The sequence below is a fragment of the Porites lutea genome, chromosome 5, assembly GCF_958299795.1.
Source record: "Porites lutea chromosome 5, jaPorLute2.1, whole genome shotgun sequence".
Taxonomy (NCBI): Eukaryota; Metazoa; Cnidaria; class Anthozoa; order Scleractinia; family Poritidae; genus Porites; species Porites lutea.
Genome location: NC_133205.1, coordinates 21,050,247 through 21,077,792, shown reverse-complemented (window position 1 = coordinate 21,077,792; position 27,546 = coordinate 21,050,247). Strand labels below are relative to the sequence as shown.

Here is a 27,546-nt window from a genome sequence, read left to right as displayed (position 1 = left end):
TTTCACGCTAGAATGTCTAGTATTATTGTAATCATTAACTAGTTTATCTATCTTGTCCCAGTAAACAGTGTTGTTATTCACGGTAAACATTTTCCACATTCTATTTTTCATTGTTTTATTCCATCGCTCAACAACACTAGATTTCTCTTCATTTTCAGTGTGATACAGCCTGATTCCTTCTCTTTTCAGAAACTCTTTGAAATGTTTACTGATAAACTCAGAACCTTTATCAGTCCATAGCATTTGGGGTTTACGTTTACTCTTGAAATATATGTCATCAAACGCTTTACTAACAGTTTCAGTTTTCTTGTCTTTTGGACCCCTAATCCATCCATACCTGCTAAACACATCAATAACCATCAGAAGATATTTAATACCTTTGTTCCACTTACTGAACTTTTGCATTTCTACCAAATCAGCTGCCCAGATCGCATCAATTCCGTTTGAGACTACTGATCTCTTTTGAAAGTTTCTTGTGATTGGTTTGTGAAGTTCGTCGGATAATTGTTGAGACCAATCACTACTACTCAACGCCGATGCGCGTTTTTTTGAAGGCCAAGTGCAAGTTTTTTCTTTGTATTAATCAAGAATCTCGCAGTTGAGCCCCACTTTGGCATTTCACCGTATGGAATGGCATCCAATGACTGTACCATCTCTCGGTCGCAATCACCTTTGGGGCGTCCCATGTCGTAACAGATATCATGATATGCTGCTATCTCATCAACGCGGTTATTTGGTTTAACTCGCCACTCTGTTACTTCTCCAGTGTTTGGATCATAACTTAATTGTTTTTCTAGAGGATTGTAGGGACCCATATATTTGTACTTACCTGGAGTCCATCCTGCTTTTGGTTTTGGGAGTTTTCCAATCCATTTGTGAATATCAACGCCGCTTCCTGCTGTTAGTAGGGGGTTGTTTTCCCAGAAGTATTCGTCAATGTTAATTCCATACTTATTTTTTATGACTTCTGGCCATGAATCTGGATTAGATGAAATAATACCAGCCATTTCTGTTAAAGCTTCTGGGTTTTTATTGAAAAATGTTGACTTATATTGCCTAAAGCGTTTTCCATCTTTGTTAAACGCAAAAAATAAATCAGGATTACTACCTTTGCGTATTATTCCCTTTGCTTTCTCTTCCGCCGCTGTTGGCCGCCTCCAAAACTTACTTGATGTAATTCCTTGTTCACTTCCAAAAGCGGACTTCATAATATCCCCAGATTTATATTTATCGAAAACTGGTTTTAGAGATGGAATAAGTTCTTGTGTTGTTTTCATTGCGATATCTGGCGCTTTTTTTACAACAGTCATTGGGTCAATACCGCGACCTGTTCGCCCTCGTCCTGTTCGTCCGTCTAAATCTTTTCTATCAGTTTTATATTTCTTTTTGGGTCTTACTTTGGTAGACAATTGTTCCATTGCCTTGCCGGCGGTGTCTTCAATAAATGGAGTTAGTTTAGACAACCCATAATTAACAGCTTTACGCTGTAGTTTTGTTATTTTTTAAGTGCTTCACTTGCTCCATAGCGACCCATCTCAACCGCCTTTCGACCCAACCAAGGCAATCCATGTTCAACAAAGGCTTCTGCGGCTGTGCCAACTACAGTATCAAAGACATCGCCGCCAGTTTGTTTGCCCGCCCCTTCAGAAGGGCTGATTAGTTTTTTGACCCCCGTCCACTCTTTCGTTTTTTTGTTTTTCTTTTAGTCCCACTTCCAGTTTGAGGAACTGATCCCATCTTAAAATATCTAACTTTTGTAGTTCCGCAAACTGCGCATCTACAAAAGAATTGAGTTCGCCCTCTTTTGTCTTTTTGGTAACCGCTTGGTTCTGTGCAAGGAGTTACTCTTTTATCTACAAGACAATATGATTCTTTCATTTAGTATAATGTTTAGATAAAATAGAGTTAGTTATGACAACGAGATCTAATTTTTTAAAAAGTGAGCTTAACAAGACATATGATCTGTTAAATGTGAGTTTTGAATATGCTGATTTTTCTAGATTGGAAAATGACAATCGATTTATAAAAATATTTGAGTTGCTTTAATATGGAGTTATCTGAGAAATCAAACACGCTTCGACAGGTTGTAAAAGGAAGTTATTTTGTGTAAATCAGTTTAAAAGCTATTTAATCTTATAATAAATGGAAACTAAGCTTTCCTCTGAGATAGAAAAAAAGATGGATGTTAAAACAATAAGAGATTTTGAGAAAGAAGTTCGAACCAAAATAATTCATGAGTTAGAAGGCCTAAGAAAAACAAATGATAACCTTTCTAGAATACTAACTATTGGTGAATGTGAGCTCTGGGGAAATATTAGAGATGGAAATCATTCTTGGTTAAAAATAAAGAGTGATAAAAAGAAGAAGCTCTTTAGACTTATAGATATTTACTCAGGCTTTGATCATATAGTTGGTAACGTCAAAGAATTAAATAAGAAAGTTGACGAGATTAAAAAGCTAAAAGACGAACCAATAGAAGGGGGGTAAAAGGTTACAAAAATAATATTTATATTGAATATTATTTTTAATCTCTAATATTGTAGTAACCTTTTTGAGGGGTTTCCCCCAGAGAAGTAAGCCTTTATGAAATCACTATTGTCATTATCAAAATGCGGGTTATGTAATACGTCTAGAATACTATTACCCCGCTGTCGCTCTAGTAGATAATTCAAACACCAGTAACCACAGAGAACGGTACTGCGATTTTGTATTTCATCTATCGAGTAACCTATTTGCTTTCCAGAAGTGTTAAAATACTTTAAAGCTACATTTGGCATTATCAAACCAAATGGATCAAAATACTCAACCATACCGGTGTTGCCGGTCAAACTTCTGTAACAAACCCAGTGTGTGCCGGCGCCATGTATATCGTCGAGATTGATTGTTCCACATTCTTTTCTGATCTTACGCGGTAGTCCATCGCGACTAAACACCCCTCTGAGATGTCTGATACCAAGTTTCTTTACCCAATCCATGAGATCAAAGTTGGATAGAGGTTTAATTACAAAATGTCCCCTAATATGGGGAGTCCTTTGAATGGGCTTTTTGACCCTAGTAGTAATCCCTTGCCTTTGGACGGCCTGCCGGCTTTTTTTTTTTTACCTTTGACGGCGCCACCTTTGGCGGCGACTCCCATTCCTATTGGATTTTCCCAGGTTCCGAAAAATGGTGGCGAGCGATACGGAACGAGCGGATAACCTTCACCTTGTGTTACTGGAGGTACATAAACATTTTTCGTATTTCTAGAAGATCCTCGGTCAACCTGTAGTCCCGCCCCTGCGGGCAAACCAGAGCCAAACATCTTTGAAACTAAACTAATCGCCATTGGAATTCCGATTGAAGCAAGTGTTCCCAGAAATCCTCCTTCTATCTGCCTATGAGTTGGTTTGATAACCAGTCGGCCACCTGTTTTATAAGCTCTGTTGGTTTGGTTTATTTGAGCTTGGGTAAACTCTCGAGCAAAAGGAGGTAACATTGGAAAAAATCTTTTCGGAATTGAGACCGAAGGAATACCTTTTCCAAACAGTTTTTTTAATCCTATCTCGCCAAGTGCTGATGCGGCTCAAGTAGCCAGTGCAGGAGCAACTTTTGAAACTCCTCGCATTGCGTAAGGAAGAAGTTTAGCACCTAGAGATGCTAGACTAGTGAATAAGTTTCCACCATGTTTTACTGATTGCCTAATCTGTGTTCTACTTATTTTTATATCTGATCCTGTTCCATTTGCCAGTGATTTTTCTATTTTAGTTATCTGTCTGCGGGTCAGCATTAACTTATCTGATCCGCGAAGATGAGAATGTTTTAATCGAAGGGTTAGTGGTGATTTATTGTTTTGTTTTCTGGTTGGGAGTAAGAGTTACTTTGTATTCAATATAAGTTGTCATTTTTATTAGAATGGTTATATTAAAATTTTTGTGCTAGGTTGAGTAACACACTTAATGTTGTAATTAATCCTTCAATAATTTCTTTTAATTGTTTTTTGCTCATTGAGTACATTGACATTTTTCCACGATTGGCTGTTATAAGAGAACTTATTATGTTTGCCAAACCAAATGACGCTTCAGAGCCTAAATTTTTTATTTTTTCTTTTAAATCTGATGTTAAACTTACTCCAAGTATTCTTTTTGTTTCAGGGTAATTTAAGATATTTTTTAGAATATTAACACCATCAGTGGATGGGCTAGTACTTGTTGGAATTAAATCTTCATCTTGTAAAACTTTATACTTTTTTCCTTTTGGAAATAATTCTTCATCCATGAGTAGTTCTTGTGCTGTTGGTCTTTTTGGAGTTCCTATTAAATTGGGTATTTCAGTTCTCAAATCTATTAAATCTTTTTCTTCATCACTTCCCAAATCTATTAAATCTTTTTCTTCATCACTTCCCAAATCTATTAAATCTTTTTCTTCATCATCTTTAAAGTCTATTAAATCTAAAAACGTTATTCCATCAGTAATGGCCAATCTTTCATTGTTTGGTTTTTCTGTTTTTTCTGGTTTTTTATACCTACTAGGATATATCTCTTCTTTTTTATATGTTAAGTATCTGTAAATTTCGCTATTTACTTTTATTACTTCTTTATAAGTTTTAAGGATTTGTGTTAAGCTAAAATTAAGAAGTAAATTAGTTTTGTTTATTTTTGCTTTATCAATTTTTTTTATTTGGCTTTTTGTAAGAAAGAATATAAAAGGTTTAGTAATTTCTGGCCATGAGTAATTAATATTAATAAATAATTTTACGTTACTTTTAAATAGTTTTTTAATTTTATATTTTGATTCTAATTCATTTATTTTTTAACTTTTTTTAAAAAAATGTTTTAATTGTCTCTTGGTTAAATTAATTGATTTAGCGTGATAATTATCTATTTTATTTTTTTTTTTAAATCTACTTATCAATTTTTTTTTCTCTTTACCAAAAATGACTGGTTTACTAGATGGTTTTGTATATTTTTTAACTTCTTTTTCTGGTTCTGGTGTGTAATAATCATAATTAGGTAAACCATAACCCCTAGACGGATCTTCAATATACTTATTTAATTTAATATTATGTAAAAGATCTTCAAATTGTTCATTAATTTTAATAACATTACGGCAAATTTGTTTAAAATGAAAGCCACTTAATACTAAAGTAATTTTTTTTTATTTGCCTTAGCCTTTTTATTTTCTTCTGCTTGTTTTTTTTGTAAGATAAATGATAAAAAGGTATTTAGTTTTAATGTTTTTATAGTTAATATTAAATATATATTCTTTACTAGTTTTCCATTCTAAACATCTATCTTCAATTTTTTTTATTTGAAAATCAGTTAAGTAAATAATATTTTGATAGTAATTATCTATTCTTTTAAATGATAGTATTTTTTTTAGAGCTAATTGTTGATTTGAGTTTATGGGATACTTCGACGAGAAGATCACACTCGGCACAAATTACTAGTCCACGCGTCGTTACTAAATCCTGTTTAATCCACCGTTTCCTTTCACCGCTCCTTCACGAGCAAATACAAATTCATCGACGATACTCGATATTTGAAAAAACTTGTTCATGCAACCGCATCAAACTGAACTATCAAGCTACAAAGAAGAAAATAGAATCCACGCGAAAACATCGACGCTTAGGCTCTAAATTTTGTGTCTAACTGCATCACAACTAAGTCACGTGCTCGAAAACAAAGAAAATACATTAACATAATTAAAATTCGCGGGAAAAAGACACGACATAGCGGCCCCAACAAACGGGCTGTAACTACACAGTTTGTTTGTTCAACTTAAATCAAGTGTCTTTAAAAACTCAACAAACGTGTCCGTTTAAGAAGCTTCCTCCAGCAGGCATAACTTCGTCACCGGACGGTGGAACACGCTGCTTGCTGTTTTGATTTTGATAGACCGTACTCCTCCGTCTTCTCCGCAAAACACTTCCACCACCCGTCCCATTGGCCATCGGTTACGCAACACGTTATCCTCGGCTATAAGTACCAGGTCGCCAATCTGCACATTTCTCCTTGACTTGACCCACTTTGATCTTTTCTGAAGAGTCGGCAAATATTCTCGTATCCACCTCTTCCAGTAGTGATCCGCAAGGAACTGCAACTTTCTCCATCGCTTTCTAGAAAACAAATCCTCTTTCACAAATACTCCGGGTGGAAGTTGAGTGGCTTTCTGAAGAAGGAAATGGTTGGGTGTCAGCGCTGAACAATCTTAAGGATCATCTGAAACAGCGGTTATGGGGCGGTTATTAGCTATGGACTCCACTTCAGCTTACAGTGTTCTAAGTTCTATGTCACTGAGTAGCCTATCTGCAACTGCGCTCTTTAGATGCTTCTTCGTAATCTGTACAAGACGTTCCCAAACTCCGGACGCATGGGGGACAGCAGGAGGCTGAAAGACCCACTTGATACCCATCTGCTGCAACTGGCGATCAATCTTCTCTTCGTTCCAACGCGCAATTGACTCTCTCAACTCTCTGTTGGCTCCTACAAAGTTTGTGCCCCTGTCAGACCAAATCTCTATAGGTGGTCCTCTTCTGCTTATGAATTGGCGGAGAATCATAATAAAATCATCTGTTTCGAGCGAGGGCGTCGCATCCAAATACACAGCGCGAGTCGTGAGACATGTGAACAAACATCCCCATCGTTTCGCGGTTCCGCGGCCCCACTTGACCGTTAATGGTCCGAACAAGTCAACACCAGTAAATGTAAATGGAGGATGGTACGCCTCTAGCCTTGCTCTTGGTAGCGACCCCATAAACCGCTCCAAGGGTTTAGCATTCATTTTTCGGCACCTGATGCAGCTTCTAATAGTCTTCTTCACTAGACCTCTTCCACCAATAATCCAGAACATTTTTCGCAGTTCACACAAAGTTTGTTCTCTTCCACTATGAGCAGCAGACTCATGGTAGTGACGGACAATCAACTGGCTCACGTGATGGCGCTTTGGTAGAATCATTGGATGTTTCTCGTCCCACGAGAGTACCACAGCTTTCTGCAATCGTCCTCCAACCCGCAGTACTCTATCTACTAACACTGGTCTCAAGTTTCCCAGCTTGCTAGATTTTTTGACTTCCTTATTCAGCTTTACTTCCTTGACATCTTCTGGAAAGCTTTCATTTTGAACACAGCGAACAATTACTTCAGTTGACTTATTAAGTTCCTCTAAAGTCAGTGGTCCGGTAGAACCGACAATCCTCCTATCAGCGACCCACTGGCAAAGTCGTACTATCCACGCTACACGGCGTTGCAGGGTTAACAATGAGCTGCAGCTCTCTATAAGCCTACTTAAACCTGCATGACTTATCTTCCGACGCATTGTCATTCTCACTGCACTCGGTGGGAGTGCCAATACGACGTGTTTCAACACTTATGGGGTAGCCTGCGTAGCAGGCGCTTGAAAGTAGTGGGCACAAGAAAAAACGGGCGCGCGAGAAGGAGACACGCGAGGGGAGAGGGAGCGCCTGCACGGAAGGCCCCCGAAAATCGTTTCCCGCCCCCTCTCCAATTACCTGGCAGCCGTTGCGTGAGCTGTCAAAAGTTTTGACAGAAAACGACTGACCTCGCACAAACAAAGCGTGCCGCCAAAAAGCGTTGTACATTTTATCTTAGGTCTAAATATATGTTTATATAAAGATCGGCTGGGTTATCTGATTATATAGCGATGGAGCAATAAACTGATGGTTAACTGACACACAACTTTAAATCTGTTTTAACCACAGGCACAATAAATAGGAAACAACAAAGTCAAAACTGGGTAGCAGGATCTTCGTCCACGGTTTTTGCAGTTAATTTAATCCTTATCTTTTAAAGAATGCATGCTGTGTATTATAAAAAACTAAAAATATTGTTCTCTGAGCTTACTCAGCCACAACTGGACAGACACCAACGATCACAGCGTACGTGGAAAATGACCATTGCTTTTACTGCGCTAAGTGGCCGACATGTCTTACTAAGCGGACCTAAACTGTACTGACATGTTTTCTACTGCAGTAACGAGACATAAACAACAGACCTCAGGTCGCCTCCGAACGGCGAATAATACTAACAATAGTGAAATGTTTTTTTCAAATTCGTGCCCCTGGCAAGTGTTTCATTTCATCAATCATGTCCAAGTTTTGATGGTATACGTTCGTTCCATCGACAACACAAGCGGCCAAGTTCTCCTGAGCAAATGGAATATTTCCTCTGATCTTCATTGCCACGACTCGACAAATCTTTTGTTTCTCGCCACTTCTGCTAATGCGTATCTGATGTCAATTCTTTCCATCGTGAATACCGTTTGAACACTCCAACTTTTCTTTGAGATTACGGCCACATAGTCCCTTTAAACCAGATTGAAGTGACCTCCGAGACCTGAACTTCGATTGTATACAATTTAGCGGCTTCAGAAGCTAGTGGTGTAATGTAAGATCTTCACTACGTTCTCCATGTACTATTGATTGACAGTTTTCTCGCCCCGCGCGGTTAATTTTTCCCTCGGGAGCCTCTCGACCAATTGGAAATATCCGCACTCACAGAGTGCGAGTTGAAACGATTTTCGGGGGCCTTCCGTGCAGGCGCTCCCTCACCCTTTACGTGTCTCCCTCGCGCGCGCCCGTTCTCTCTTTCGCCCACTATTTCCAAGCGCCTGCTACGCAGGCTACTTATGGGGTGAACATTTGCTGAAATTCGCACTTCCGGGTCACTGTCTGGTACTTCTCCATACGTTACTACACCTGGCCAGCACTCTCTGCCCCCCAAAAGAATACAGGTCCTCTCCACCATCGATGTTGACAAGAAAGTTTCGAAGGTTTTAAGCCACGTGAAGCGTCATCGGCAGGGTTAACCTTTCCTGGGCAGTGCCTCCATTGGTCAGGTGATGTAACTTTACGTATTTCAGCCACACGGTTAGCAACGTACGTCTGAAATCGTTTAGATTCATTCTTAATATACTGCAATGTCGTCTGAGAATCTGACCAAAATGTCGTCTTGCTCATCTTGAAAGTCAGCTCATCTACAAGCACTCTGTACATCTTCACAGACAAGGTCGCTGTTTGCAGCTCAAGCGTTGGAATCGAAATTGGTCTCACTGGCGAACTCCTCGACCTTCCAACGAGAAAAGAACATCTTACAGTTCCGCAAGCATAGGCCAATCTGAGGTACTAGCACATGCCGTAGCCATCTTCTGAAGCATCAGAAAATAAGTGAAGGGATATGTCTACTACTGTGCTGTCGATCAGGTGACATCGCGGTACTTGAACTTGTGACAAGACAGCCACCTTGCACTTCCACTCGTTCCAAAGGCTTTGTAAATCTTCAGGTATCAGATCGTACCATCCCAGATTTAGCTTCCACAGTCTTTGCAAAATCTTCTTAGCTTCCAGGACAACCGGGCAAACAAATCCCATGGGATCATACAGTGAGCTTACTGCTGACAGAATTCCACGTTTAGTAGGTGGTTGGTGGGGTTCACGAACCTTGAATAAGAAAGCATCTTTCTCCACATCCCACTGCACACCTAGTGTCCTTTCTACAGGGAGGTTCTCAAGATCTAAATCTAGAGTTGGCTTCGCACGATCCGCTTCAGGTATCTTAGACAGCACCTCTCGACTGTTACTCATCCATTTCGTCAGGATAAATCCAGCTTCGCTAAGCAAACACGTCACTTCGCCGGCTAGCGAGCTTGCTTCAGATACTGTCCTCACTGACTTCTCAAGGTCATCTACGTAGAGATCCTTGTCGACCGCACTTACAGCCTCATCACTAAATCTTCCCTTACGGTCCTCTGGAGCTCTCTTTAAGCAAAAGTTTGCACAACTGGGCGAGTCTGTGACACCAAAGATATGAGTTGTCATTTGAAATTCCGAGAGCCTCTCAAGGTCACTGTCCTCCCACCAAAGAAATCTCAAAGCATCAGAGTCCTCTGGGGGTACTTTGACTTGGTTAAACATGCCCTCAATGTCAGCTACTAGTGCTATAGGATATTCTCTAAACCTCAGCAAAATACCAAGCAAATTGTTAGTTAAGCCGGGATCCTGGAGCAACTGGTTGTTGAGAGAAACTCCGTCGTGCAAAGACGCCGCATCAAATACTACACGAATTTTGCCCTGCTTTTGAGGGTGAAACACACCGTGATGTGGCAAATACCATGTCCTTTGGCTTCGGCGCACCGCCTCTTCTTCAGTCATTTTTCTGGCATATCCTTTCTGAATGAGATTCTCCATAAACTCTCTGTACTTTCTGTGAAAGTTCGCATCACGCTTGAGTTTTCTCTTTAAAGACTGTAGTCTTGCCTCTGCTGTCTGCTTGTTGTTTGGCAGCCAAGGGGTATCACTCTTCCATAACATTCCATCTTCGTAGTGTCCACCTACTACAAAAACTGAGTTTTCCATTCTTTTCAGTGCTTCCTGGTCTTTAATTGACATTCCTTTCTTGGAACTCCTGTTCATGTCAATATCTTCAAGCCTTAGAAACTGTTTCATTTGATGATCTACCAACTCATCACCATACTTTACAAAATTCACATTCTTTGGTTGGGAGCACATAGTATTTGCAGCATCAACTGGTCCAAGCACAACCCAACCCAGTACAGTGCGAACAGCATATGGTTCTCCTGATCCCCCTCTCCTAAATTCCTCTTGCACTTGGGCTTCAGGAACGTTTGCACCGATCAGCATAGTCACCTGCTCGTCATCTACGTCAGGGATTTCAAGGTCCTTTAAATGAGGCCACTTATACAAGTCCTTAGCTCTTGCTGTAGTGATGTTAAGATTGTCTACAACTTTAACGTTTTCGATTTCTAGGGTGCGATTGTCCTGGCTATCAACAGCTTACACTCGAACATTGGCTTGACCAACTTTAATTGAGGACTCGCCCGACAATGTGCATACAGCCAAATTGTCACAGTTGTTAACTTGTAATCCAAGTTTATCACAAATAGCCTTGGAGAGAAATGTCTCTTCACCCCTAGTATCAAGCAGCGCATATGTAGCAACAGAATCTCCTTCTTTGCTCATTATCTTAACTGGAACAACTTGTAATGCAACCTTAGTCCTTGAGGTCGTGGAATACGTGCGACTTGCTATTTCAACAGGTGCTGTAGTTACAGTATTCACATTTGCTTGCTCTCTCGGCCCTGGGCCTTCCTTAGGGTTCGCCAATGTCCCCTCTTTATCCTCTATTGGTTTGTGCAATAAGGAATGATGTGGTTGTTGACAATGTTTACATTTAAAGGTTGACTGCCACTCACTAACAAAGTGTCCCTTGCGTAAACAGTTCAAACAAAGTCCCTTGTACCTTGCAAAGACTATTCTCTGCCTTATAGATTTGTTTATAAAATCAGGACAGTGCTCTATCTTATGTGTAGATTCACAACCATAACATTTTACTTTCAGCGTTGTAGCATTTGACTCCTTGTCTGATTTCGCTGGGTCACTAGGTCCAACTTGCACTGCCATTGTCGTTGTCTTGGGCCCGGTCACTACATTAAGACTTGGGGGCAACGTTTGTTGACTGGCTCTTGGGTTTCTTCTTTGGAAGAATTGCTTCGTCTCTCCAACCCTTCCGAAGACTGGGTCATTAGCTGCTTCAGCACGCCTTTCAATAAACATCACTAGATCCTCAAGAGTTGGGAAACCTTTTCTTTCTCTAATTCTCAGAGCCCCATCTCTCCACTTAATCTGTAGCACAACAGGTAACTTCCTCGACATTTTCGCAAAATTTGACATGTTCATTTCTGACAGGGCATTAAGTGATCTTAATGTCTCATACAGTGTCTTTGATTGGTCAACAAATTCCTGCAGCCCTTGTCCATCGTTGTTTGATATGTTTGGTCCATCAACTAAAGCATCAACACATGCCTTTGCCACAATATGTGGTTGTCCAAAACGTTGCTGCAACATTTTTAGGGCTTTACCTAGCCCACCAGGCACTCCTTCAAAACCTGCACAGCACTTCTAGCTGGGCCATCAAGAAACTGTAACAAACGCGACATTTTCTGAGCTTCTGAAATGTTCTGGGTATCAACCATTTCCTCAAAACGCGATTTGAATCTGAAATATTCACAGGGATTACCAGAGAATTTGACCACATCCAAAGGAGGGAGACTGGATTTAGTTACTATCGAATCTATACTGGTTGTGAGCCTTGCCATCATAGTCTCCGTTGCAGGTGTGGGAAATGATACACTACCAGGCTGGCAAACTCGATCGTGCGTTAAAGCTCTATAAATAAAGGGGGCTGCTTCTGGATTCATGCTACGCTCCTTAACACAAGGCTCTAAAATTGCTGCTCCACCTGGGGTTGACCTAAATAATGTAACCGTCCCAGGCAATGATTTCTCCGCAAGTGATGCCTGCAATTCTGTCTTCTCATCCTTTATCTTGGGTTTATGTTCCGCAATTTCCAGCTTTCTGTCTCTTTCCATTGATTCCTTAATAATGCGTTTTGGTTTAATATTTCTTAGCGGTTCCTCACAGTTTAGGTCTTGTACACTATTTGCGCTGCTAGTAGAACCTCCAAGGGGATCTTCAAGCACCTCATAAAAATTGAACCTTGGTTTTAGTTAATTCCACAGCATCCTCAGCTTCTGCAATTTGGTTTTCTAACTTTATCTGTTCTTCCTTTAATCTCCTTGCTTTAGCTCTTTTTAATTGTTCCACCTTCTTCTCAGAAAGAACTTTCTGTAACCTTGTCTTTTCACGAGCAGCTGCACTTGATCTGGAAACATTAGACCCTTTTGAACGAACAGAGCAAATACTTCGAACATCATCCTCACGCTCAGACAGTGGTACATTAGCCGAATATACTTTGGTAAGTTGCATCATGTCATCATCTGCCATATTGTCTCCTATCTCGGAAACATTTGCAATCCTTTCTTCAGAAGCGATGTATCAGTCTATTAACTCAAGATATAAGTGGTAGTTTCGATTTTGTTCAGCATATCGATTCTCCTCATACATTCTTTCACTCTCGTGCAATAACTGGATCAAATCATAGTAGACATGCGAATATCGTTTCCACTGGCTATCCAAGCGATGCGAGTCTTCGCGAACTTCAATGGCAAATTTGTGATCTGTCAAATACTCATCAAGTCTACGATAAATCTTTGTTAACTCTCCAAGATGGCCAGCTTTCGATTTCTTCAAGGCAACAATTCTTTCAGAAACAGCCGAATTATCAGCAACTGCATTTAACTCCCTTCCGCTTTCAATGTCAATATCACGCTCTCCTCTTCGCTGGCTTTCTGCCATCACAAGTTTATAACATAACAAGCATGCAAATGTTACAAATACAAATGTACCTCCAAACAGCATATATCTCCGTACGTAACTCTTGATCAAACCTCGTTCTCTCACAAAAATTTAGAGGAAATATGGGATTCTTCGACGAGAAGATCACACTCGGCACAAATTACTAGTCCACGCGTCGTTACTAAATCCTGTTTAATCCACCGTTTCCTTTCACCGCTCCTTCACGAGCAAATACAAATTCATCGACGATACTCGATACTTGAAAAAACTTGTTCATGCAACTGCATCAAACTGAACTATCAAGCTACAAAGAAGAAAATAGAATCCACGCGAAAATATCGACGCTTAGGCTCTAAATTTTGTGACCAACTGCATCACAACTAAGTCACGTGCTCGAAAACAAAGAAAATACATTAACATAATTAAAATTCGAGGGAAAAAGACACGACAGAGTTTAATCTTACGTCTATGTTGGGAAAATCATCCATTATTTATCTAATAGTTTAAATAACTTTTCATGTAAAACAATCGCGTAGATAGTATAATCAGCATTTGTTTATCCATTAAACTCGTAATGAAAAGAAAGACTTGCATTATCTTTTAGTTTTGGTAGTTTGAAATAAATAAATGGGAAAAGAGATTCAAAATTACTTCTATTAAGGAGCGATCCAAATTGGAAATTATTGTTGTAGTAAACATAATCCATAATATCTCTGAAAACTCTTGAAGGTTCTGTGGATGGCTTGTAATGAATATTGGGGTAAACATTTTCATTTTCACTTTAAAGTAACATCTTGTTAATTTTCTGTTATTTGCGACATTAAAAGTTTGGTACAAAAATCGGTTTGCTGTTTGTGAGTTTACATTTGCACTGTTTACAAAAAAAATAAAAACATGACGTGGTTTTGGCACCTCATTTGTTATTCTAAAATTTCCTTCTCTTTGTCTTAAATCTGTAGAATTCGTCACGTACTCATTAAGATAAGTCCAAGATTTTGGAGCTGTTGTTGTTTTGTACCTCCCGTCAAATTTTACACTAGGAATGTATAGTTGTAGTTTTGTAATTATTACTCTACAAACGTCATTACCCTCCCTCCATATAAGGTTGTTGTCACTTTCAAATTCAATGTTTAATTCAAATCTGGAATCTGGTAACATCTTATCTTTAAAAGCCTCAAAAAATGAATATCGATTAAGAAGAATTTCACAATTAACAATACTCGAATTTTTTAGTTGTTTTTTTCTTGCATCAAACCCCTCATTGAAAGTAGTATCTTCATGTTCAATAAAAATTCTTGGCGTCCAACCAGTGTTTATAAGATTTCTTGCGTGATGGACTTGCCTTGTTAAATATTTATTTTTGTTTGGGGAGTTATTTGAATCAAGATAGTAAAATTCATTTGTTCCAATACTATCAACATATGAAGGATTATACTCAAGCAAATTTTTAATATTTACAACATGATTGGCAGAATTACATTGATAAACCTCTCGGCCATTAATACTAAAACTAATTTTTTTTACAAAAGAACTTGCACCATTAACAATTCCATTTTTATCATTGATGTTTACATTACGCCCAGTTAGTTTTGTTAATTTAAAATCCATTGATAATCGCGCATTGTACCAATCAAGTGAAGTCTTATCAACAACAAATTTACAATTACCTCTGTTTTGATAATTATTATTAGTAGGGATTATTAAAGGTTGTTCGAGATTAAAAACTAAATCTTCATAACCTTCAACATGGTCTCTAAAGGATTTCATTTTATGTAATGGTTATACAAAGAGAAGCTCAAAGCTTTAAGCTCTAAGAATTAGTTTTCCATCGTCTTGTTTTATTTCTGCCTCTCGCTCGTGAAGAACAAGAGCATAAAAGTTATAATCAGCGTTTGGATTGGCTGATAATTCGAAATGAAACGCTAGTTTTGTTACTCCATCTTTGATGTCCATTTTTTGTTTTGTTAGATCAAAGTAAATAATTGGATAAACTCCTTTGTAGCTGGCCATATCAAGAATTGTTCCGCCTTGAAAGTCGTTGTTTGCGTGAACAAATTCTAGTAAACCTCTAAAAACTCTTGTTAATCTGTAGATGGTTTATAGTGAAAATCAGGGTATTTATTTCCATTTCTAACCTCGAGATAACATCGTGATACATTAGCATTGGCTGGTAAATTACCAAAAGTATCATATATAAATGGATTTTGTGTTTGTGAGTTAATTCTTGCTGTGTTGATAGCCCAAACAAATATATGGCGTGGTTTTGAAATAGCGGTTGTAATTCTGTAATGGCCTGTTTGCTGTTGCATATTATTTGATGTATGAACGACTTCGTTAAGATAAGTCCATTTGTAAGGTTTAAGATAATTTTCCATGTATAACTTTTGGCCTTCTGAGTTAAAAGTTAACTTTGGAATATATAACTCAAGTCTTTTTATACACCGAATTCATAATGGCGGACGGCTCGGGTAAGCCTCGGTACGAGTACATGAAAACGAGGCGGGTGAGGATAGGATTGTAATTCCAATATGGCAGCACCTCAAGTAAACACGTTTACAGCTCCACTTCTACTAACGGAAAATGATATTCCTGGAGCTAGTCTTGAGGGAAGGAAACCAGCAGAGTTGAAAAAAGCTGATCTATTGTTTTGGCTACGATGTAGGGGTGATTCGTGTAAAGGCCTGAACGTAAAAGCACAGCTCGTAAAGCGGTATGTTTCTATCGAATAATTATCCAACGTACGCCTATTGTAAACATTGAATGTTCTGTTATTTCCCGCTCGAATGCAGATTCTAAGAACCAAAATTTCATTTGCTCTGGAAAAACATATCATCATATATTAATATTAGCGAATTAAACTGAAATTATTTGAATGCTGTGTTTTGTTGTATCTTTATCTTATAGAGTTGAGGAGTATATTGCAAGTGGCAGAGACCAACTTATAGTTGACCCTGATCCAAATAAGATTTATACGAAACGAAAAGCCAGGGAATGCTCTATTTCGCTTCCCGATTCTTCATCCCAGAATAAGGCTAGTGCCGGAGTAAAATACCCATCTACTGGTTGGGGGAAAGCTCTAGAGAAGTTGCCATTGTTTACAAAAGCTGAAATGAAAAAGCATATAGAAAATTCAGGTAAAAAGATGGGAAGTGTGGAACACCATTCTGTTCCCACAAGTTTGAAACGTGCCAAGACCTTTCTTCAAGATGAATATTTAAAGGATATTGAGGCAAATGATGATGAACATTGTTTCTATTTTAAATGCAAGTGCTATCACAGCTATAAGAAACACGATGCTCCTCATACTATTCAGGTTGCCCTTTGCATTATATCTGGACAAGTGATGGATGCGACTTGCACATGTGCTGCTGGGAAAGTTGGTTATTGTAACCACACACTTGCTCTCATGTTGAAAATTTGCAAATACTCATTGTTCGAGAGCAAAACAACTGAAGACTTAAGGGATGAATTAGATGAAAATCCAACTTTGGCATGTACCTCAAAGTTACAAAGTTGGCATAAAAAAGGTCGAGGTGATTCAATTCATCCGCAGCCAGTGATGGATTTAGTTGTCTCTAAAATTAAGCCCGACGATGAGAAGTCTGACAAGGCTGTTGCCTGTCAACTCTATGAGGCCCGCAAAATAACAAAGCATGATATTTTAGAGGAAGAGAGTTTTAAAAAAGCCATTGCAGCAATCAATCCTAAAATGGGTATTGCTACCCTTGCCTCAAATACACCCAGTGAAATGGTGCAGACCAAATATGGAAACAGCCCCGCTGGGTCTACAAACAGTTATCAGTTATCTTATTCTGAGGCCAACTTTCCTGTGTATACTGATATAAGTACTGTTGCAAGAAGTCCTGATTCAAATGCCAATATAAACAGCTATCCAAGATTCCCCCTTAAAGACAATGAACCTAGCTCTTATCCAGACACTCTCACTGAAGAGGAGAGAATGTTTCTATCTTCACTTGAGGTTGATGAAGATGAACTTAACAAAATTGAAGTAGAAACAAGAGAGCAGGTAGGCAGTGAGAGATGGAGGGAAGAGAGAAAATTTAGGTTCACAGCCTCAAGGTTCCATCTGATTTCTAGAAGGCAAAGAAATCATGACTCTTTTTGTAAAGAACTTATGCACCCCAAGGTGTTTACAAGTAGACACACTGAACATGGAAGAAAGTATGAGGCAACTGCCATTCATGAATACCAAAAATTCATGAATGCAAGAAAAACACCAGTGGTGGTGCTCAAGTGTGGACTTGTAATTTCAAGTGAAATGCCAGTCTTTGCAGCTACCCCTGATGGGAAAGTCATTGACTTTGACTGCAGTCAGCCTTTTGGAATTTTGGAAGTCAAATGCCCATCAAGCAAAGCTGCCGTCACCCCACTAGATGCCTGTGCCGATCCCAAATTTTTCTGTCGACAAGTAGGTGACCAGTGTTGTTTAAAAACTGATCATGAGTACTATGCTCAAGTACAAGGCCAATTGGCTATAACTGGTGCTGCTTGGTGTGACTTTGTTGTCTATACATTCAAAGGGATGTCAATCCAAAGAATAACATTTGACCAAGAATTCTGGGATAACATTAGTCAGAAACTCAAGGCATATTATTTCCAGCATTTTCTCACTTTTGCTGTCTCAGAATACAAGGGCCAGCATAATGAAGCAAGGCCTACAAGATTATAATCCCTAAAAGGTGGACTGGTCACCTCTCTTTCAATTGTCAATAATGTATGCTTTTTTATAGCAACGCCCCTGCTTTGTTCTAACACAACATTACATGTATGCAACAAAAGTTTACTTTCAGGTAATTAAGGGTAGTTTCATGCATTGTTCTATGATATAATAGGATCTTGAACATTACACAGATGTGCACAAACAGTCCACATCTGGTTTACAATACCAAATAGACTGAGAGGGACTACACCATCCCAGATGTGAAAATTCTTAATTTTGTTGATTGCCCTCTCAACATGAATTCTGAGAGATGCAATTTCTTGTGTTTTTACAACATCCTCAGCAGGCATCTGAGCTGAACTGCCTAAAAATGGGGGGATGTTAAGGGACACACCAACTGGTAGAAGATCCTGAATAGTGAATCCTTTGTCAGCCATAACAGAATCATTAGCTTCAAAAGAGAGGTCCAGAAATCCACTTCTCTCAGTTATTTCCCTATCAGATATGCTGCCCGTGTATAGTTGACTTATAAAGGAGATATGACCAGCAGGAGAAATAGCAATCAATCCTTTAAGAGTTGTCTGGTTCTTGTAAGAGCTAAATAGCTCACTGTTCAGGAGTAAACTACTCGGCATCTGACACTTGATTTCAGTGCAATCTATTATAGCCCTAGTACTTGGATACTTGCCTTTGAAGTCTTGAGGCATGTTATCATTCACCACTTTTCGGGATGGCAATATGTTCAACTGCCCAAACCTTAAATACATGAAATTTACCCAGGAAATTACAATTCGGCTAACTGTGGATTGAGATATATCGAATAAATGCCCCAGATGGCGTTCTGGAAATCCCTGTCTTAATCTACACATTACCAGGAAGAACTCCTCTTTAGCATTTAAAGTTCTAGGCCTCCCTGGTCCAACGCCAAGTTCAGGTTCTCTTTCATAATATTCAGGGTCAACATCGTTGGAAACAGAACGCCAAAAACGAATATTTTCTCCATTTTGCCCCGGATTTAAGTAATTGTACGTAGCCATGAAAACGTCATACGATGGGAAGCCAGTATAAAATGTAATATCTTCATCAGAGGTGAAATTATCTACTGTAAAAATCCTCTTCTCTAAGTTCGCACACTTCTCTGAAATTTTGAAAGCATGGGTCCTCACTTTTTCAACCTCTGCTTCTAACTTTGCATTTTTCGTTCTGCTCTCTTCAAGTAACTGCTCCATTTTAGCTAGCTTTTTTCGAAGATCGTCGTAGGACAGCTGATTGTCTGTTGTTACAGTTTCGCTACTTTCTGCTTCGGAATTACTTTCTAAGGAAAACTCGTTTACTGAACCAGTAGCATCGATACTAAGGGATTCTGAAGACGGACCGGCAACTGCACTCATATCGAGCGATGTTCGAGCACTTCCTGCTTTCCTCTTATTCTGCTTTTTATTTTGAATCGAAGCAGAATTACCTCTTGGTGTCGGCGGAGGTCTCTTCCGAGGTGAGCTCCTTTTCCATTCAAAAACTGATGGAACTGCTCCGTCTACGTAACTTAACCGCCCAATGCCTAAACTCTTCTTAAGGTGTTCATTCTTAAAATGCAGAGAGCAGACTTTAGTAGAATCTGTAATCGTGAAATGTTTACCCGTATCTCTTCGAATCGCGTGCAGCCATTGCGCCCTCAAGCTTGTATCGGTCGGGATGCTAAAAAATCCAACTTTCTCGCCGTTTGGACCGGTGGTTCCTTTTTGATTACAAAGTGGCACACAGCAATACCGATTCTGTGGTGATTTATTTTCATTCATGGTAAAAAAAGGTACTTTGTACAACCACGCTTTAAATTACACAACACGCTATTCTGTATTTTTTTCTGCTCGAATCCTCACCCGCCTCGTTTTCATGTACTCGTACCGAGGCTTACCCGAGCCATCCGCCATTATGAATTCGGTGTATAATAACTCTGCAATTAGCACCAGCTTGGAACACTAAATTTGCATCGCTTTCGATTTCAAAATTTATTTCAATCTTTGTGTTACGAAATAGTTTGTCTTTTAATGCCTCAAAGAAAGAGTACCTATTAAGAGGTATTTCACAATTGACTTCAACTGAAGTACTTAGTACTTTTTTTTTTAAATGAAAACCTACGTTGTAGGTTGCTTCAGCAGGACGTTCCTCTGCAGAGCGCGATGTATCAGGATAGTAAAATTCTTTAGTGCCAATACTCTTTGCGTAAGAGGAATTATACTCAAGTAAGTTTTTGATATTTGCAACATGATTTGCTTCATTACAACTATAAACTTCTTTTCCATTTGCTAAGATAGTTAATTTTTTTATAAATGAGTTAGAACCATTTACAATTCCATTGTGATCGGCAAGAGTTAAATTTCCTCCAGCTAATGGAGTTACTTTAAAATCCATTGAAAAACGCGCGTTATACCAATCAAATGGAGTAGCCTCGCCCGTATTATCAGCGATAAACTTAAGGTTTGGTGCTGTCACTTGGGCAGCGTTATTCGCTGGGTCAGCTGTAACTAGAGGTTGTTCAAGATAAAAAATAACATCTTCATATCTCTCTAGATATTTTGGGTTTCTAAACGATTTCATTTTATATTAATAATTATATAATTTTCTTAGGTTTTCTACATATTGGTTATATTCCTTTTCAGTCATTTTTTTACGTGTTGTTTTTTGTGGGGTAGGAGGATTTTCGCGAGAAAGTATTTTTAGTATTTTATCACCCGCCTTTTTGTCGGCAAATGTCACTTTTTTGGGCGGCGGCGGAGGGGTCGGAGGCGTAAGCGGTTTACGTTTAGAAGCTGGTTTTTTAAAAAAGGATTTACTGAGTCCATTATTCCTTCTCCACAGATGTGTTGTTTAGTGTATTTTCCTATTTCTGGGTCGTATTTTCTTTTAAATTCTGATTGTCGCATCATTTTATCTATAGAATTATACTAATGAATTATCCTCTGTATGGCGAAGCAACAGCGTCATAAACCAATCAATTCTGTTTAAATCAATAGGTTTTCCGATTGAATCAGTTACATATATTCTCATTTCAGAAATATAATTAGAACTCACAGGGCAGTACAGTTGCCTTCGCGGTTCGAAAGTGAATGGATAACTCCCCGTAAGATTATCAGTTAGAATAACGGCAATTGTGTCTGTATTTGCTCCATTTGCAACACTATCCTTTATAGCGGTTGTGTTTATATTTAATGAATCAATCGAATTTGTGATATTTGGGAGGCGTGTTCCATACTCTGTTTTAGTCACCAGTTTTTTGTCAAACCCGATGAGATCTCCAAAATCTGTTCCACGCAGATCAAGTTGGTAGTTTCCATCAAGTGATACTAACACTCGATACGTACTAAGAATAAAAGTGAAATTGATTGAATACACCTTTTCTCCTTTGGAGCCTGTTGAGTGATGAGACTTTTGATCCATGTACTGATGGATGTAATCATTTATATCTGAGTAGGAATACATTCCATTTGTAAAAGCTATTGTTTGCCAGGTTGATCCATCGTGGGTGTATTTGATTGCATTGTTTTTGTAATGAGGGGGACATTGGGGGGGTCTGAACACCGCAACACCGCAAAAAATTCTGCCGAACACCGCATCAACGCAAGAAAAGTCGCTGGATCACCGCCACCGCAATATCTATTTTCAGTCTGATGATTTTAGCGTCAGTACAAGATAAAGCTTTCAAGATTTTGCCTTTGACCTTAAGAAAATCTCTGAAACAACACATAACAAGGCCAAAGCTGTAGTTACTCTGCCTATGCCTTTCGATCTTGGTTGTTACGTACACTTTGACTCTAGAATCCTAGAAGATCTATGAACTTGAGCGGAAAAAATTACCGCTGCATCGTGCTACAAGAATATTTCCGGAGAGTCGCTTGTCCTGAAATTAATTAACATTGTCACAGAAAAATACTCCCAGTCTCCTTTCTTGAATATTTAAGTTTCAGGCTTTGAAACCTTTTAACTATGGGTACTCAGGCAATAGACCGTATGCATGATGACGTAACACGCCCGAAAGGCAGTATGGTAGTTGTAGTCACGCTCAAATCCAAGATGGCGGCCAGTTGTGTTAGTAGTGGGGGAAATAGGAAAAGTACGTAGTATTTGACGTATCTGAGGGCTCAAATAAATACCCCGAGCATACATACATACTTCTTAACAGCATGAGAGAAATGTGGTTAAACATACCTATTTAACAGGACCTCTATATTGTCTCCCAAACCTAACCTTTTGTCTGTTTTCCGTATGCCAGAACGTTCGCTAAAAAGAACATATTTATCCCATTAGCATAACTACAGCCTTACTAACTTCATAAGATATTGGCGGGGTTGACTGGTAAACAATCCTGAATAATGATACAACTCCCGGGTAGGGAAGGGAGGGGTTGGAATTGTCATGGGTTTGGGTATAAGAGGGGTTTGAAACCCTGACCCTGTTAAGGCCAAAAATAACCTTAAGTAACTACACTATTTTGGAAAAAAACCTCCCCATAGGGCTTATATCTGGTCCTGAAAATGATTTCGTGGATTTCGTGTTGATCGATGACCTGCTAACCTGAAGGACGAACCTCTCCAATTTCGTATTGCTTCAAAATACCCGACGATAGTATTTTGCTATACCCTTTCTGAGACGTTTCCACACCCTGTTTAGGACACGCTTGCTTGAATTATATACTCTATTCAGATCCTGTTCAGGGCAGAGAGGCAAAATTACATAAACCAGCGGCACGTCCCTGTATAGGTCATATATCGAATATCTTTAATTTTCAAACCCAGAACAGCCCGCGACTCATTTATTCTAGCCAAAACTAGTGTTCGCGTTACCACGTTGGCTTGAAATTTTATTCTTTCTTTCTCTTTTTTTTCTCTGTTATTTCTTTCTTAAACAAAAAGAAAACACACCTTACCCCTCCCCCTTGTCCCTCCCCCCTAGTCTCCAGCGGCCCGTTCACGCGCTTGATATCAATGCTATTTGACCCATTTGAGAAAGTAGACAAAAATAGGTCAAATAGTGATCCAAACAGCGTCTTAAAGGTACCAGAAGATCGAACGACCTTGGAGTGGGTTTAGACAGATATCAGATTGACCTCCGTACGACCTTATAGTCCTTATACAGTTAAGACTAGCTACGATATTCAGATACAGAGACAATGCGTGTTACTTACCAAATGCATTCTACAAACTTCGCGAGTCTCTTTTCCTCCTTGTTTATGGAGCATCGAAATTTGTTTTTCCACCTATAGTCTTCTCCACCTTTGCCCTCCTCGTAAAAAAAAGCAACGCAATGAACTACGCAGTCAGGATCGACAGGATCAGCTGCGTCAGTCGCAAGGTTTTCGCTCATCTTTCCTGACGAACGTACGTGTGGCGATCCGGGTCGCGAAGGTCACGTTGCTTATCAAGTTACTTAATATAAATGAAAAACAGGCTTAGGATTGGTGACGGGCAGCGTATTTAATATTAACTAGAGAGTATTAGAGGGGTCTTAGAGGACCCTTAGAGTGTATTTTATTTCAAATCAAACATGATGGAGGCTAAATTTAGAACTGACAAGCTTCAAAATGGAAACCGCGACACCGCAGATAACTTCGTTTCACCGAACACCGCAGACTTTAAGACGCAAACATCGCACACCGTGAGGTTTAAGAACACCGCAACACCGCAAGCTGAGATTTTATTCACCGCAACACCGAATGAAAAAATGCCCAACACCGCAACACCGCAAATCCCCAATGTCCCCCTCTGTAATCACTTCTGATGTTGTACCAAGAGTAAGTCATCGACAACCTGTCGAGGGCGAGAGAATGCCTAAATTCTGGATCAAGTTTTAGAGGAGGATTAAATTTAACTGTAAAATCATGGGGTTTGTTTGTTCCTATTTGTTCTCGTTTAACGGAGGAAATATGAATCGCACTTTCATTCATTTATCTTATGTCTATACACTTTCTTAGAAGCGCATTAAGTTGGTTATTATTAATAACTCCTAGGTCTCTAAGTTGATGCGTGATTTGAATGTATTCAGAAATAGCACCGTTGTTTCCTGCGACAAGTGATCCACCTAGTAATTCAAGTCTGTTTATTAGTTCTTGGGGGGAGTTGTAAAAGTAAATACCCTGGCCTCGCTGGGCTCGTCCTTATCCTACTTGTAGATCAAGTGAAACTAAATAAAGATTAAGGATGTTTCTATATTTACTTAACAAACCATGTTGCATTGTATAGAGATCAAGTTCTTCTTTTTCAGCTTCTGTTTTATTTTTGTTCTCTTCAAAGCGCCAATTCTATTACCATTTCATTTTTATCATTAGTTACTTCATCATAAATTTCTTGTAGTCTTGTAGGGTTAGTATTAAAAAAATCATTTGGTCTTGGATATCCTAAATAAGATAAAACTTCTCTATCCTGATTGTTAAATTTTTTTTCAATGTCATATAATGTAGGAGTTTTTCTTGATTGCTCAGTACCTGATTGTTCTTGATTATCAACTTCTATTTATGGTAATTCTTGCATATCAGCCAATCGCTCTAACTGATTAAAACCTTGAGTAATAGCGCGCTGATTGGCTCAAACTCCTTCTGTAAGAGCCAAGTAGTCATCCTAGTCATCGCAAATCATGCCTAGTCATCCCTACTCAGCCCAGTTATTTATCTAGTCATCTCTAGTCATCCCAGTCATCCTAGTCATCCCTAGTCATCCGTAGTAATTCCAGTCATCCCTAGGCATCCCTAGTCATCCTTCTCTCTGATTCTGTTTTTCCCAGGCAGTTTCTTTTATTTTTTTTCACCTGTTTGGCAAGATCATCGGATTCAATCTTATTTTTAGCCCAAGTTTTGATTTCTTGAATGTCCATTTTTATTTAATCACTATATAAATGGAAATACCTAACTATGATACTGAGGATGCAGATAAAACTTATAAACAGTTATTTCCCTTTATGCCTTCAGACACATTTCGAATGTTGATCTGTGGAAATAGTGGAAGTGGTAAAACTAATTTATTGTATCACATGCTAATTAAGCCACGGTTGTACTACGATGAGATTTAGCTCTATGCGCGTAATGAAATAACCCCAGTAACAGAAATGGATTACGAAGACAACCAAAAAATTGTGATATTCGATGATTACGTCTGTGATAAAAATCAGAGACAAATCATTGATTATTTCATTGAAGGACGACATAAGAATTGCTCTGTAATCTACCTCAGTCAGTCGTTTTACAAAACTCCAAAGGATATTCGGCTAAATTGCTCTCACTACTGTTTATACGAATTTCCATCATCGAGGGAGTCCAACAGAATATCATCTGAGTTGGGAGTTGATAAAAAAACATTATAAAGCAGCAACTAGAAAACCGTACACATTTCTGTATGTTGATAAACCAAAGAAAGTCATTGCAAAAAACTTCACGGATTATATAAACAATAATTAAAATGGGAATATTTAATGAACATTCTCATAATCATCCTTTTGCTCGCGGAATTCAAGGCGCTCCGGGAGTTGGGTTTCATCTCACTTCAAGTGGGGATTATGATATGATAAATAAAAAACTAAGAAATGTTGGTGCTCCGGCATCCAACACCGATGCGGCAACAAAGAAATATGTTGATGAGAATTCTGGCGGTGGAAAAACATCATTATTAACAGTTGATTCCAACATTGATATGGAGGACTCCTTCCGTATTCTAAACCTTAAAGCACCATCTGATGCAGATGAACCAGCCACAAAACAATACGCGGACAGTCATTTTTTTTACAGAGATGGAAGTCATCCAATGACTGGGGATTTCAACATGAACAATAATAAGATAGAAAATCTTCCAACACCAACAGTCAATGGTGACGCTGCGACTAAGAAATATGTAGACGACTCCAAAGTCGATGGTAGTGTCTTTTTAAAGCTAGATGGATCAAGATTAATGACTGGAAATCTGAATATGGGCAACAATCGAATATTCAATCTTCCACTTCCAACAGGGAATAATCAACCAACAACATTGGGTTTCACCGATCTTAAGCATCTCCACCTTGATGGAACAGTCCCAATGGGAGGAAATGTAAATATGAACAATGAAAGTATAAATCATTTAAGTCCACCAACATCAAACACAGATGCTGCAACCAAAAAGTATGTGGATGATACTATACCCGATACTAGTTCTTTTTTAAAAAAAGATGGTACTATTGGTACTATAGAGTTCTCTAGATTACTAGAGCAAATTGCTGCTGAGCCTTCGGGATGTTTATTAATAACGGGTGACTTCAATTTCCACATGGATGATCCAGACAATGCTAATGCCAAGCGGTTTGCAGACCTTCTTGAGTCATATGATCTGAAACAACATGTCAATTGTGGAACTCATGCCAGTGGCCATACCCTTGATTTAGTCATTACAAGATCAGATGACTCACTTATCAAGGATACCAAAGTTAAGGATCCTGTTATTTCGGATCATCTTGCAATTCATTGTGTGTTATCTATTCAGAAACCACAATTTAGAAAAAAATTGATTAACTTCCGGAAATTACACTCCTTAAATATGGACTCCTTTTGTAAGGACATTATGGATTCTCCTTTGTTACAAGATCAAGCTACAGACTTAGATACGATGGTAGATCAGTATGATAGGGTTCTGCGACAGTTATTGGACCAACATGCTCCAAAAAAGAAACGTCAGGTAACTGTAAGGCCATCTGCACCGTGGTATACATCGGATGTCGTTGCTGAGAAAAGGAAAAGGAGAAGACTGGAACGGAGGTGGCATGCTTCGCGGCTACAGTGTGACCGGGATCAATATGTTCGTCAATGCTGTGTGGTTAACAACCTAATTGCTACTTTGAAATCAGCGCACTACACTTCAATCATCAATGAACATTCCTCAGATCAAAGGATATTATTCGCGACTGTTAACAAATTACTTCAAAAACCATCTGAGAAGCGTTATCCACCCTCTGTTGACAATACTGCTCTGGCCAATTCATTTGCTGATTTCTTTATTAACAAGATTGATAAAATTCACTCCAAACTTGTTCAGAGGAACTTCATTGTAGGGCCCATTCGTCCAATACCATCAACATGTCCTGTGGAGTTCAATAATTTTAGAGAGGTTAGCCAAGAGGAAGTAAAGGTATTTGCGTGTAAGCCCTCTTCTAAGTCCTGTGTCCTGGATCCTTTACCTGCAATGGTTCTAAAGGGCTGTTTCTCTGTGTTGCTACCTACAATAACTAAGTTTGTCAATTTGTCCCTCTCAACTGGCAGAATGCCTGATGCATTGAAAGTCACCGCTTTATCTCCGTCCTTGAAGAAACCTGATGCTGACTTCAAACAGTTTTCAAATTTTCGTCCTATCTCCAATTTGACACTAATCTCAAAGATCATTGAGAAAGCCGTTGCTGAACAATTGACTGACCATGTGAAGACATACCATCTAGATGTGATGTATCAGTCTGCTTTCAAGGTCTTGCACTCAACTGAGACGGCCTTACTAAAAGTACAAAATGACATACTGCGTGCTGTTGATGATAACAAGTCGGTTATACTCCTTCTACTCGACTTGTCTGCAGCCTTTGATACGGTTGACCATTTGATACTATTATCTAGACTCTCCCATCGTTTTGGTATAAAGGGTAATGCCCTTGCATGGTTTGA

General features: G+C 38.9%; 5 protein-coding genes across 5 annotated transcripts; 1 reads left to right on the top strand and 4 right to left on the bottom strand.

The window, feature by feature from the left end:
- Nucleotides 1-6,246: 6,246 nt before the first annotated feature.
- On the bottom strand, nt 6,247-7,293 carry LOC140938072 (uncharacterized). The gene has a single exon (XM_073387613.1). The coding sequence runs from the start codon at nt 7,291-7,293 to the stop codon at nt 6,247-6,249; it is 1,047 nt and encodes a 348-aa protein (XP_073243714.1).
- A 1,825-nt stretch (nt 7,294-9,118) lies between these two features.
- LOC140938071 (uncharacterized) lies at nt 9,119-10,633 on the bottom strand. The gene has a single exon (XM_073387612.1). It carries the CDS (start codon nt 10,631-10,633, stop codon nt 9,119-9,121), a length of 1,515 nt encoding a protein of 504 aa, XP_073243713.1.
- A 153-nt stretch (nt 10,634-10,786) lies between these two features.
- On the bottom strand, nt 10,787-11,857 carry LOC140938070 (uncharacterized). The gene has a single exon (XM_073387610.1). The coding sequence runs from the start codon at nt 11,855-11,857 to the stop codon at nt 10,787-10,789; it is 1,071 nt and encodes a 356-aa protein (XP_073243711.1).
- Nucleotides 11,858-15,735: 3,878 nt separating this feature from the next.
- On the top strand, nt 15,736-17,897 carry LOC140938069 (uncharacterized). The gene is made up of 2 exons (XM_073387609.1): nt 15,736-15,917; nt 16,112-17,897. Exons 1-2 carry the CDS (start codon nt 15,736-15,738, stop codon nt 17,895-17,897), a joined length of 1,968 nt encoding a protein of 655 aa, XP_073243710.1.
- Nucleotides 17,660-20,483, bottom strand: LOC140938068 (uncharacterized). The gene is made up of 3 exons (XM_073387608.1): nt 20,025-20,483; nt 18,254-19,471; nt 17,660-18,103 (listed from the first exon to the last, which is right to left on the bottom strand). Exons 1-3 carry the CDS (start codon nt 20,481-20,483, stop codon nt 18,047-18,049), a joined length of 1,734 nt encoding a protein of 577 aa, XP_073243709.1. The 3' UTR covers nt 17,660-18,046.
- Nucleotides 20,484-27,546: the final 7,063 nt, after the last annotated feature.